This window comes from Balaenoptera acutorostrata, chromosome 12, assembly GCF_949987535.1.
Source record: "Balaenoptera acutorostrata chromosome 12, mBalAcu1.1, whole genome shotgun sequence".
NCBI lineage: Eukaryota > Metazoa > Chordata > Mammalia > Artiodactyla > Balaenopteridae > Balaenoptera > Balaenoptera acutorostrata.
In genome coordinates, this window is record NC_080075.1 from 34,879,236 (window position 1) to 34,893,908 (window position 14,673).

General features: G+C 39.0%; 1 protein-coding gene across 1 annotated transcript; it reads right to left on the reverse strand.

Moving 5' to 3' along the window:
- Positions 1-3,023: 3,023 nt before the first annotated feature.
- Positions 3,024-8,099, reverse strand: GKN1 (gastrokine 1). Its single transcript, XM_007189775.2, has 6 exons — positions 8,055-8,099; positions 6,176-6,229; positions 5,953-6,087; positions 4,877-4,987; positions 3,807-3,954; positions 3,024-3,118 (listed from the first exon to the last, which is right to left on the reverse strand). The coding sequence occupies exons 1-6, from the start codon at positions 8,064-8,066 to the stop codon at positions 3,024-3,026; spliced, it is 555 nt and encodes a 184-aa protein (XP_007189837.1). The 5' UTR covers positions 8,067-8,099.
- Between the last annotated feature and the right edge of the window lie 6,574 nt (positions 8,100-14,673).

The following is a 14,673-nucleotide window of genomic DNA, read 5'->3' on the forward strand; positions in this document are numbered from 1 at the left end:
ACATCTTTATTGGAATGTAATTGCTTTACAATGGTGTGTTAGTTTCTGCTTTATAACAAAGTGAATCAGCTATACATATACATACATCCCCATATCTCCTCCCTCTTGCATCTCCCTCCCACCCTCCCTATCTCACCCGTCTAGGTGGTCACAAAGCACCGAGCTCATCTCCCTGTGCTATGTGGTTGCTTCCCACTGGCTATCTATTTTACATTTGGTAGTGTATATATGTCCATGCCACTCTCTCACTGCGTCCCAGCTTACCCTTCCCCCTCCCCACGTCCTCAAGTCCATTCTCTTCTTCTGCAACTTTATTCTTGTCCTGCCCCTAGGTTCTTCAGAACCTTTTTTTTTTTTTTTTTAGATTCCATATATATGTGTTAGCATACAGCATTTGTTTTTCTTTTTCTCACTTACTTCACTCTGTATGACAGAATCTAGGTCCATCCACCTCACTACAAATAACTCAATTTCATTTCTTTTTATGGCTGAGTAATATTCCATTGTATATATGTGCCACATCTTCTTTATCCATTCATCTGTCGATGGACACTTAGGTTGCTTCCATGTCCTGGCTATTGTAAATAGAGCTGCAATGAACATTGTGGTACATGACTCTTTTTGAGTTATGGTTTTCTCAGGGTATATGCCCAGTAGTGGGACTGCTGGGTCGTATGGTAGTTCTATTTTTAGTTTTTTAAGGAACCTCCATACTGTTCTCCATAGTGGCTGTATCAATTTACATTCCCACCAACAGTGCAAGAGGGTTCCCTTTTCTCCACGCTCTCTCCAGCATTTATTGTTTGAATTTTTTGATGATGGCCATTCTGACTGGTGTGAGGTGATACCTCATTGTAGTTTTGATTTGCATTTCTCTAATGATTAGTGATGTGGAGCATCCTTTCATGTGTTTGTTGTCAATCTGTATATATTCTTTGGAGAAATGTCTATTTAGGTCTTCTGCCCCTTTTTGGATTGGGTTGTTTTTTTTTTTTTATATTGAGCTGCATGAGCTGCTTGTATATTTTGGAGATTAATCCTTTGTCAGTTGCTTCATTTGTAAATATTTTCTCCCATTCTGAGGGTTGTCTTTTTGTCTTGGTTATGGTTTCCTTTGCTGTGCAAAAGCTTTTAAGTTTCATTAGGTCCCATTTGTTTATTTTTGTTTTTATTTCCACTTCTCTAGGAGGTGGGCCAAAAAGGATCTTGCTGTGATTTATGTCATAGAATGTTCTGCCTATGTTTTCCTCTAAGAGTTTGATAGTGTCTCACCTTACATTTAGGTCTTTAATCCATTTTGAGTTTATTTTTGTGTATGGTGTTAGGGAGTGTTCTAATTTCATTCTTTTACATGTAGCTGTCCAGTTTTCCCAGCACCACTTACTGAAGAGGCTGTCTTTTCTCCATCATATATTCTTGCCTCTTTTATCAAAAATAAGGTCACCATATGTGCATGGGTTTATCTCTGAGCTTTTTATCCTGTTCCATTGATCTATATTTCAGTTTTTGTGCCAGTACCATACTGTCTTGATTACTGTAACTTTGTAGTATAGTCTGAAGTCTGGGCGCCTGATTCCTCCAGCTCAGTTCTTCTTTCTCAAGATTGCTTTGACTATTCGGGGTCTTTTGTGAATTTAATTTCTTATCCTGAAATAGTGATGAGAGAATTCTTCTAAGAAACATGGGATTCACTGATTCCCAGAAGTCAGCTACATGACATTGTATCCAGTTGGTGAGCCATGGTTTTCTTTCTTTCTCACTCATAAGAGGGCAATATCTAAGATCTTGATCTTTGATGGGTTTTTGACAGGTTTCCACATCTCATGGCTTCAGGATATTTGGGAAGTTCTACTGTGCTGGTAGTACACTTCTTATGAACAGCAGTGGAATTGCCTCAGGATAAAGAAAATGATAATTTTTCCCAATAAGGACTAGTAAATATTGGCATTTTTCCAAATGGTGGCACTCAATGCCTTTAGTTTTGTTTGTTAGTGTTATTTAGGGATATCTTATATGAAGACATGGGAATGGATTAGATATCTATTCTTTTATGCTATCCAGGATTTTAAAAAATATATATGGGAGTAATTTTTAAAAATGAACTGTAGTTTCATATTGGAATACACAACATGAGGCACATCTGTTTTCTCTGAGATCATTCTCCTTCAGTGGAGACCCCAATGCTGTACATGTACCATGTGACTTCACTCCCCTGGCCATCAAAGAGTAGAGGTTGTGGGCTCTTGAACCCACAGGGTGAAGAAAAATTGGAATTTGGATTCAAAAGTATTCGACTTGACCTCGTGAGCTGGAAAGACACATAAACATGGGAGATGAGGCTCACATTTTGGTTTGGCCATCTTCTGCCATGAGTACAGAAAACATCATCAAGACGGAAAGAAGAGGGAAGCTGAATTTAAGACGAGCAGAGAAGAGCTAATATGTGGCTTCAGGGAGAGAGAAGGAGACTTGAGTCTTGGTACCAATATAGTTCCTGTTTTCAGTCTTTTTGATACCAACTGCTTTTCTTGCCCTAAGAGTATTTTAGATATTCCAATATCCTTGTATGCACCTCCTCCTCTTTTCTGGCCAAGCTACTTTGGGTGGATTTCTGCCCTCGCTGATTTAAAACGTTACTGTGCACATCAATTATAGAGCTGTCTTCATGGTAGTTGGATGGTCTTGGAACTATTCCCAGAGCTGTGGTTAGTAGTATCTGAAGCAGCTAAAGGGGTTCTTTATAAGGGACACATCCTGAGTATAGGCTAATGGCTGGGTCTAATGCACTTCGAAAACTTGCTGCCACTCCATTGCAGTTTTTGATCCTGTGCATTCCAAATAGAAATCATAAAGAATTTTAGTATAAATTGAACTCAGTGCTAAATAGGTTTATTGACACTTAAAGAAACCAGACAGGACTAGGAGAAAACATTTCAGAATGACATGATTAAAAACCATTAGAACCCATATTTTTCTGTATAGAATATTCTGATGGCTAAACCCACAGCAACTTTTTTTTTTTTTTAGTTCTCCACTCTTGCTCCACAGAAGGAAATGTTCAGAATCCAGAGTACATCAATACTGAAGCATTTTCCTGTGTATAAAATCAGGCTTGCCTCTGATAAAAAGAAAAGAAGAAAACAATATCAATGCCTTTTCAAGGACCTGTTTTTTTAGGGGATAGAGGCAAGGAATGTCACACAGTTTTCAAACTAGCTGTGCAGTAATTTCAAGATTTAGCTAGCTAGCTATCAAGATTAAATCAATCAATTCAGAGATCAGGAAAGTTGCTGTTATGTTAGGTTCCCATGTGAACTCTTTGTTTTTATGTAAATTATTCTTTGCAGGCCCAGAATTAGTGATTGTTTGACCTATAAAAAGCCAATAGAGTCTATTGGCGTTCTCCTTTCATTTAGTGATTCATGCATTTCTTTGAATACGTCTTGAGTTTACTCTAGATTCACCCTTGAAAGGAAATATTTCAGGGTGGTTAAAAGCACAGAATCCAGAGCCAAAATGCTTAGGATCGACCCAGGCAAGGGGTTTGTGACCTCTCTCTGTGTCTGTTTCCTCATCAGAAAGTGAGAATAACAATAAAACCTATCACATAAGATTGCGGTCAGGAGCAAATGAGTTAACACACTTAAAGCACGTAGAATAGCGCGTGGCACAAAGCAAGCGCTACAGAAGTGTTAACCTTGATTACCATCTCCCGAGTAATTGGTGTCCTCTGTGGACATCCCCGGAAAATAGTCAGACAATCCCACCAGCATTAACTTGGAGTGCACAGTAGAGAGGCTACTCACCTTGAATCTCTTCAGCCATGTATGTTGGAATCCCCTTACACATGGCAACGATGGATTTTCCAAACTGGTCCAGGTTGTCGACTTTGTCAGGGTTGACTGTGTATATCAGGCTCTTGGAAGGTGGTTCCCCTAGTCCTTTACCCTGAAGCTGAGTGTGCACAAGACAGGTGGAAAGGAGGAGAGAGAAGGAGTGCTAAGCCCAGTGGTTTGTTGGGTTGGGGGTTGGGTTCAAGGTCAACAAAGGGCTATTGCTTGGCTATAACTTTTCCATAATCAGAATGAAGAAGGACCAATTCCAGCCCTGTATATCTCAGAATTTTGTAGTGTCCCAAGGGATTTAGCTGGTTTGAAACCCCAGCTTTTCATATAAACAGAAGTCTGAGGGTAAATTTATTCTGAAGGTTGAACCTCATTTGATCATCTTATATTTTTTGGATTGATTTATATGATAATCAGTTTCTGAGAATGCAGTTTCTCTGCACTGTCAGTGAAAGTTACCCACTTATCAGTTATAGGGATATAAACTCAGGCTGACATTTTAAAGAATGATAGATCCCCTCTCCCCACCTACCCTAATTAGGGTTGCCAGATAAAATACAGGACACCCAGTTAAATTTTAATTTCAGATAAATAACAGATCATTTGTAAGTATAAGTATGTCCCAAATATTGCATAGGACATATTTATGCTAAAAATTATCCATTGTTTATTTGAAATTCAAACTTAACTGGGTATCCTCTATTTTTATTTGCTACATCAAATAACCCTAACCAACTCTTGCAGAAAAAAGTCCTTGAAGTACTGAGGGCTCCCACTGGTGTGAGCAGAGCTTTGCTCCCCTAACAGTAAAGGTGAGGTGTTTTGATTGGCTTCTGTGGAGGCAGGTGTGAGCCACAGCATTTGAGTGTGGTGGCAGCTCTCTCTCCTCAGGCAATTACCAATTCCTCTTTCCCTTTTTTGCTCCACGGAACAGCATACTGTGGTCAAGAGGGAACAACTGTGACCTTCTCATTATTTATTGGAAATCATAAGACTTCCCCAAGTAAAAATAAAAAGACTTTTATTTTTACCTTCTTTTCCTTGACCAATGTATCAAGGGCTTGAAGAGAGGGCATGACTGCCTTGTTCATTTTGTGCACAATGCATGACTTCTTGTTAAAGAGCCTGGTTACAGCAAAGCCCTATTAAAGAAGATGGTAGATGGTAAGGAGTTATGTTCTCCAAGGTTCTTTTCTCATCAGAAATTAGTTTCACCAGCAGAGGGAAATGGAACTCTGAGATCACGATGAACTGGGATAAAAGTGCTGGATCTGAACCTGTTTTGCAGTCATATTTATTGCTAACATTTGTAAGGAGAGACCACAAACTCTTTGAGGGAGAGACTGAGTGTTGAACTTGCTTCAGGTTCTAGCCTGGGAAGAGTCCCTCAACATGTGTCTGTTCTGCTGAAATAAAATGTTAAATACTATCATATTTTAATCTCCTTTGATCTTCACAACATTTCAAGGAGGCAGGTAAGACAGGAATTTGTTTTCTATTTGACCAGATGATAAAACTGAAACTATAAGGAGCTGGCTTTTCTAAAGTACAAAGTTTGTTAAATATAGAGCTGGTAATTGCAGAGCTGGGTGTTCTAACTAGAAACAACTGTTTTTTTGTTTTGTTTTTTGTTTTTTTGTTTTTACTCTCTTACTAATTAATATTGTCATTTACATTTCCTTTGGTTTTTTTGAGTTACAGATGAAATGTCAATTTCTGTCTTTTTAGAAGGAAATGGACAATAGAGTGAGATAGATTGTGCTTTGGCAACAGTAATATTATGAAGGTCTTTTTGTCTTTATTGAGGGTTTCTTCAGGTAAGGCAAAAGATGTCATATTTGTCTTATAGCCTCACAGCATAGTGGATCCTAATTACTATTCACACTGGCATGAATTTTAACTTACTGTGAGAAACTTATTAACAGCAATTATATCTAGGGGGTGAAACTGGGTGAGCAAAATAGGCATTTTTACTTATAACTCTGTGCTTATGTGCAGTTAGAATTTACATCATTTTAAATTTTTTATGGTTAGCAGGCAATTTTTGTTGTCGTTAAAAAAGAAATGCCATTTTGCAAAGAACAGAAATTGCATGTGGGCTACCTACAGATGCATAGTCCCAGACGGAATTCCACGAGTCCCATCCGTTGTTATTGTCAACATTGGCCACGTTATGTTCATTGTTGACACTCACTGACTGCTGCCCACTTCCACCACTGTTGTTGTCATTGACATTGATATTCTGAAATTTACAAGAAATGGACATTGATTTAATACCACATTTCTTTGCAAATGCATTTTGGTAACACACTTTGAAAAATGAGACTTACATAGTTAGCAAGGGCAGGAGTCAGAAAGATGCCAACAAGTCCAGCAAAGACAATCTGAAATCACAAATAACATTGGTCTACTGTTAAATGGCAAAACGATGGCCTCGTCTTTTTTCTTTATCTAAGCTTATAAAAATACTTACTAACTTTACCACTCTGTTGAGTGGTCTGTCTTTTCTTCTTCTTTGGTCTTCTATTTTTTTAACCATAGAAAGTTTTAATGATAATGTTGAATTGTAGGTGAATTATAAGTAATTATGTTGATTGTTTTAGAATTTTTAACATAGGTCTTATGAAATACTGATGAAGTGTCAGTATATTGAAAAATAAAGTTGAAAATGAATAGCATATATGGTATGAAAATGGTTTTAAGTTCTGAGAACCACATCTGGAAATGATTTAATTTAATTTTCCTATTTATTGACCTGAATGTTTCTTCTCTTCCTAGACCCCCTAATAGCAGTAGTCTTTTTATTTAAAAATTGTTTTAAAGTAATGGATTAGTAAGCAGGTTGGATATGAATGATGAGAAGCCAAGGATGGGGTGTCTGGCTGTGAACTGTGCTTAGCAGAAGGGAAGTCAATCACTGTCCCAGGACACCTGATGCAGTCATGTGTCATTGAGTACACAACGCTTGTTCTCAGAACACAGAGCTTTATGCAGGGTGCATGATTCTGGGTGCCTATCTTCATTTCCTTTGCCTGGAACAAAATGGTTTGAGAACTGCACTAGTAATTCAAGGTAATTTAAAAAATTGGTTTGATGTTTCCCCTGATAATTTAAGAAGGAGGTTAAAAAAATTCAGAGGTGGAAGAAACTTTAGAGATCAATTAGTACAACATAATCCTTTCACAGATGAGGAAACTGAACTTCAGAAGTTGAGTGACTTGGCCAAATGTGTACCTTTTGTTCAAGGCAGAACCAGAAGAGAAACCAGATCTGACCTGTGTCTGGAGCTCTTTTGTTTTTTTTTTTTAACCTTCCTATTAGTAGAACTTATTTCTAGGGACTTCCCTGGTGGTCCAGTGGTTAAGACTTCGCCTTCCAATGCAGGGGGTGAGGGTTTGATCCCTGGTTGGGGAGCTAAGATCCCACATGTCTCGTGGCCAAAAAGCCAAAACATAAAAATAGAGCTTATTTCTAGAAAATTATTTCACACTTGCAACTCCATTATGAAACAGAGTCTGCTGTAATATATTTTGATGTTTAGTATGTCAAAACATGAAAATATTCACCTGACTCTAGCCCTTTTGCATCCTGTTATGAGACACACAGCACCACCAGTTACTTTGGCAGAATTTTGTGGTCCATTTGCTACACTCTTCAGCCTTTTACATGCAACCACAAGTGAGATATCGCACTAGCTTCATGCTTCAAGTGTTTTCATAACTAAATGGCTACAGACAGGGTCCAAGGTAAAACTTCCTTACTTAGAGATCCGTTTCACAGGGGAGAATGTGACAGTAAGTCTCTCACCAATTTGTTTTGATAATAAGCTTTTTATCTTGCCTGAACATACTCAGAAGTTTTGGTCAAAAAGGGAATTCAAGAAGGTATGAAACGTCAGACATTTTCTAGGGTTAGAGACTGCTTGCTCTGTGCCCAGACCTGAATCAGGAGATCTGGAAAGTAATTTTTTTAAAGATAGCATAGTATAAGATGCTCAGGCAGCTGACCAATCCCAGTATAACTATCCTTCTCTATAGAGATGCTTATAAATGCCATGATTCCATGAAAAGAAAGGAGATTGTTATTATTATTATTTTTACAAAATTTTGCATTACAGTGATGTTGTCATAAGAAGCAGACCCCCTTAGCTCAGAATATTAACAGTCTCCAGTTATAAGGGAATAAATTCAAAAGGAAAAATCTACTCACTGTGAACTTCATCTTGACTTCACCAAAGCAATGAAGTCGGGGAGAAGGCAGGCAGGGACTCAGAAAAAAAGTCTCCTCATATTTGTACTTGACCAGCTTTACTCAAGCTAGGTGTGAACAGGTAGGGTCCAAGACTTATCTTTCTCCATTTTCCATATCTGTGCTACGTTCTGGTGTACCAGGAAGCCTTTTGGAATATCCGTCTGGTTAGCAAGGTATTTTGACATGGAGTTGATCTGACTCACCGTTTGTTGAAGTTGAAGATATCAAAACAAACTCAGTATGATTTATGATAACTTCTGGTCCAACTGAAGCTGTGGGTGTGGGTATTTTATATATTGATATTACTCAGATTCAGGAAAAGAATCATCCCTAAAATCAAACAAGGCAAGAAACTGGGCCTTGCAGATAGCAGCTCCTGTAAGAATGTGGAATGGTTTCCTGTTCGTACCTTTAACCAAGCCACTGTGTTGCTTTTGCTTAGGCTAAACATGTTCTGTTAGCTACTCCCACAGAACCTATACCCTTCTCTGCAATCCTGAGCTCTTTGGATGATAGGCCCATACATCTAGTCAGAAAATCTGGGGCTCTCTTTGGTCTTTTTTCTAACCATCCAGTTAGTTACTAAACCTTGTCATTTCGTCTCAGTCAGAATTGACTCTCAACTCTGGCTTTGCCCACAACTTCATTCACCTGGACTTTTACAGCAGTTGTGTAATTGATCATTCTGGTCATCAGTCTCTCATATTCCAGTGCATTTCCCCCACATTTTCCCTAAGGTTGTCTGTTAAAAATACATATATAAATAAACTGACTCTACCATGCTTAGCAACTTTCACTGGCAGCCTACAAGATAAACTTCAAGCTCACTGGAATGGCACAGAGGGTCCTTTAAAATAAGGTTTCCAAAGTCTCCCCAGTTGTATCTGTCGCTCTATAAACCTATATTCCAGCTACAACACAGTTCCACTCTGGTGGGAATATTCAGGATGGTTCATGCCTCTATGCCTTCGCACATGTTGTTCCTTCACCCTGGAGTGCCAACCCCTTGCCTTTCTCTAATTGGTAATTGCTATTTATTTTGCAAGGCCCAACTCACATACCACTGCTTCCATCATGTCTTCTCCATATCCAAGGAGGAAACATTTTTCTTTTTTTTCCTGGAGCTATAAAAGGAATCCCTGTCCTCTTATTTGTTTCTAGATAATTTAATTTTCAGAAATGATGTTAAAATAATTTTTAAAAATGTTTTCATTGGAAACAGAGAGTAGATCTTGTCACTTGGGCAAACAAGTAAATGCTCAAAACAATCTTGGAGGTGAATTAAAGTTTCAATTTTTTTTTCCTGCTCTCTCTTACAAATGGAAGCTAGTAAATCAAACTGCTGAAGAGAAAAACTATATCTCATGAATCACTGATCTATAAATTTCCCCTTTGGAAACCTTCCTGAGACCATGATTGTCCGTATATGCATGGAGTGGAATCACAGGACTGAGTGACATGGTTGTAAAGCTTGATTAACTACCACATCTCTTTCAGAATGTTGGTATGAGTGGATTAGTGTAGCTGTGGTAAGATTTTGTTTATGTTTTTAATGTGTCCACTAATCTCTTCCAAACTTACTCTTTAGCTGCAAAAGATCACTAAGCCTGGGATGGAGGGCAGCCATCTGTGAAGAGGTTTCCTTTTTTTTTTTTTTTTAACATCTTTATTGGAGTATAATTGCTTTACAGTGTTGTGTTAGTTTCTGCTGTATAACAAAGTGAATCAGCTATACATATACATATATCCCCATATCCCCTCCCTCTTGAGCCTCCCTCCCAACCTCCCTTCCTTATCCCACCCTTCTAAGTGGTCACAAAGCACCGAGCTGATCTCCCTGTGCTATGCGGCTGCTTCCCACTAGCTATCTATTTTACATTTGGTAGTGTATATATGTCCATGCCACTCTCTCACTTTGTCCCAGCTTACCCTTCCCCCTCCCCGTGTCCTCAAGTCCACTCTCTACATCTGCATCTTTATTCCTGTCCTGCCCCTAGGTTCTTCAGAACCGTTTTTTTTAGATTCCATATATATGTGTTAGCATACGGTTTTTGTTTTTCTCTTTCTGACTTACTTCACTCTGTATGACAGACTCTAGGTCCATCCACCTCACTACAAATAACTCAATTTTGTTTCTTTTTATGGCTGAGTAATATTCCATTGTATATATGTGCCACATCTTCTTTATCCATTCATCTGTCGATGGACACTTAGGTGGCTTCCATGTCCTGGCTATTGTAAATAGAGCTGCAATGAACATTGTGGTACATGACTCTTTTTGAATTATGGTTTTCGCAGGGTATATGCCCAGTAGTGGGACTGCTGGGTCATATGGTAATTCTATTTTTAGTTTTTTAAGGAACCTCCATACTGTTCTCCATAGTGGCTATTATCAATTTACATTCCCACCAGCAGTGCAAGAGGGTTCCCTTTTCTCCACACCCTCTCCAGCATTTGTTGTTTGTAGATTTTTTGATGATGGCCATTCTGACTGGTGTGAGGTGATACCTCATCGTAGTTTTGATTTGCATTTCTCTAATGATTAGTGATGTTGAGCATCCTTTCATGTGTTTGTTGGCAATCTGTTTGTCTTCTTTGGAGAAATGGCTATTTAGGTCTTCTGCCCCTTTTTGGATTGGGTTGTTTGTTTTTTTGATATTGAGCTGCATGAGCTGCTTGTATATTTTGGAGATTAATCCTTTGTCAGTTGCTTCGTTTGCAAATATTTTCTCCTGCTCTGAGGGTTGTCTTTTCGTCTTGTTTATGGTTTCCTTTGCTGTGCAAAAGCTTTTAAGTTTCTTTAAGTCCCATTTGTTTATTTTTGTTTTTATTTCCATTTCTCTAGGAGGTGGGTCAAAAAGGATCTTGCTGTGATTTATGTCATAGAATGTTCTGCCTATGTTTTCCTCTGGCCTTACATTTAGGTCTTTAATCCATTTTGAGTTTATTTTTGTATATGGTGTTAGGGGGTGTTCTAATTTCATTCTTTTACATGTAGCTGTTCAGTTTTCCCAGCACCACTTATTGAAGAGGCTGTCTTTTCTCCTTTATTGAAGATAAGGTGACCATATGTGTGTGGGTTTATCTCTGGGCTTTGTGAAGAGGCTTTCATCTGCTTTAGGAATTGTCACATCACTTCAAAGTCAGAGTGGACAGTGTGGTGCCTTTACACGCAGCCATGGGTAGTCACTTTGGTCCATGGTGCAGTGCCTAGGATACTCTTTGTGTGTCATATCTTACCAAGGAGTTGAGGTTGACATATTTTCCAGTGGGCCTATGGAATGCTGGTCTGGAAGATGCTCCATGACAAGTAAATAGATAGATAGATAGATAGATAGATAGATAGATAGATAGATAGATAGAGTTCAGGGTTCAATAATCTCCCTCTTAGAGATAGACAACTCACATTCACATATCAAATGTGCCCAGGAATCTGTTGAGAAGAAATCTATATCATGTTGTTTCATCCAGATTCTTCCAAACTTAACTGACCATGGAACCTGATTTTTCTTTTTTCTTTTATTGATTTATTTTTCCTAACACCTATTAACATTCCTGGGGGGCAACTTCCTTAGGGAGAAAACAACTGTGCTGCCTCTGAGGATAAATCTTGGATTTGAAAAAAATTCCTCCTTTATACAATATTGCTATTTCAATGGCTTCAAAAATCAGAAGAACCTCTTCCTCTGTACTTTGTATGGTATGTATGAAAATGTGTATATGTTTGTATGGCGGTGTCAACCTTGACCTCAACCCTAGTCTCATCCAAGGTCAAAAGTCTTAAGGAAGCATAAGCAAGTCTCTTGCTCTCTCCCACCCTGATAGCTATGTTTTATACATTTCCTGTCCTCCCTTGAGAGAAAGACAGGACATGTCGCTGTGTTTTTGTCACCTCCATAGAACCTAGAATATACTGGCGCATATATGATGCTCCATAGGCCCATTTTAAAACTAGAATTGCATAAAGTAGATGCTCAAGCCAGAAGGTAAAAAATGCAAAATATTTATTCACTTCTAATTTTTGAGCCAGCTGGAGAGGTGCTGCCCTACATTGGCTATGGTGATGCACCAAGGGAGTCAGTCCCAGGAGGTGGTGGTCCCAGTGCCCAGGGTTAGTGTGGGGCAAATCAGCCCCTGAGTAAATAAAGCCTGCTCTGCCCACAGATTTCGAAGCCAGGCCATGCCAAGAACCAGGCCCTATTTTATCTCACAGTGCACACACCCAGGACCTCACCTCACCCCACACCCTGTATGGGTGAGAGCTCTCTTTGTGTGGATCAAACAGGATGCAATCTGAGTACGATACACTCAGACCACAGATCTGGAGGGCCTTTTAGAGCTGTCCCACATAAATCAGACTTCTATTTCCCTTCTTTTTCTCTGAGTGGAAGGGAATGTTTACTTACAGGGCACTTTTCCATCATTAAACATCCCCATTCAAGATTCCTTCCCTGGTGTAGATGTGTTGATGGGCTGCCCTCACAGTCAGCATCTAGGAAGCCCTTAGGAATTTGGTCTTCCCTTTAATTCTCGCCCCATTTTCTGATATTTAGTCCTTGGCTGGCCTTTAACTCACGTGACTTCATGCTATAATTTCTTAAAAAAATTTTTTTTTAAATTTTATTTTATTTATTTAACTTTTATACAGCAGGTTCCTATTAGTTACCTGTTTTATACATATTAGGGTATATATGTCAACCCCAATCTCCCAGTTCATCCCACCTCCACCCCACCCCGCCACCACTTTACTGCCTTGATGTCCATACGTTTGTTCTCTACATCTGTGTCTCAACTTCTGCCTTGCAAACCTGTTCATCTGTAACATTTTTCTAAGATTCCACATATATGTATTAACATACAATATTTGTTTTTCTCTTTCTGACTTACTTCACTCTGTATGACAGTCTCTAGATCCATCCACATCTCTAAAAATGACCCAATTTCATTCCTTTTTATGGCTGAGTAATACTCCATTGTATACATGTACCACATCTTCTTTATGCATTTATCTGTCGATGGGCATTTAGATTGCTTCCATGACCTGGCTATTGTAAACAGTGCTGCAATGAACATTGGGGTGCATGTGTCTTTTTCTCTTTTTGGGGGGGTCAATTAAATATTTTTTTAACATCTTTATTGGCATATAATTGCTTTACAATGTTGTGTTAGTTTCTGCTGTATAACAAAGTGAATCAGCTATACGTATACATATATCCCCATATCTCCTCCCTCTTATGTCTCCTTCCCACCCTCCCTATCCCACCCCTCTAGGTGGTCACAAAGCACCGAGCTGATCTCCCTGTGCTATGCGGCTGCTTCCCACTAGCTATCTATTTTACATTTGGTAGTGTATATATGTCAATGCCACTCTCTCACTTTGTCCCAGCTTACCCTTCCCCCACCCCGTGTCCTCAAGTCCATTCTCTACGTCTGCATCTTTATTCCTGTCCTGCCCCTAGGTTCTTCAGAACCATTTTTTTTGTTGTTTTTTAGATTCCATATATATATGTTAGCATATGGCATTTGTTTTTCTCTTTCTGACTTACTTCACTCTGTATGACAGACTCTAGGTCCATCCACCTCACTACAAATAACTCAATTTCATTTCTTTTTATGGCTGAGTAATATTCCATTGTATATATGTGGCATATCTTCTTTATCCATTCATCTGTCAATGGACACTTAGGCTGCTTCCATGTCCTGGCTATTGTAAATAGTGCTGCAATGAACATTGTGGTACATGACTCCTTTTGAATTATGGTTTTCTCAGAGTATATGCCCCGTAGTGGGATTGCTGAGTTGTATGGTAGTTCTATTTTTAGTTTTTTAAGGAACCTCCATACTGTTCTCCATAGTGGCTGTATCAATTTACATTCCCACCAGCAGTGCAAGAGGGTTCCTTTTTCTCCACACCCTCTCCAGCATTTATTGTTTGTAGATTTTTTGATGATGGCCATTCTGACTGGTATGAGGTGATACCTCATTGTAGTTTTGATTTGCATTTCTCTAATGATTAGTGGTGTTGAGCATTCTTTCATGTGTTTGTTGGCAATCTGTATGTCTTCTTTGGAGAAATGTCATTTAGGTCTTCTGCCCCTTTTTGGATTGGGTTGTTTGTTTTTTGATACTGAGCTGCACGAGCTGCTTGTAAATTTTGGAGATTAATCCTTTGTCAGTTGCTTCATTTCACTCTATAATTTCTTTGCTGGAGTATGGAAACCCCTTCATGCAGAGATTCTGTCTCAGTCTCTCTGCCTCTGCTGTCTTGCTGAGCACCAGTTTGTGATGGTCCCAAGTCAGGTGGTTCACTGTGAGATCTGAACACACTTTGTCACCTGGTGGTGGGGAGTCGGGGAGGAGAACTTCTGCCCTGTCCCATGGTCTCAGTTTACTAGTCTGCAGCTAAGACTCTAGTTACTGTCCCTGTGGCTACAGCTCTCAGAGCTTGTGGCAGTGGGGAACTCCTATCATATCTTCCATATGTATTTGTGGCCAGGAATGACACATCTGAAAAAATAGCAATAAGAACACATAGAATAACAGTTTAATAATTATTGCTAGAAAGCTTCTAATTCCA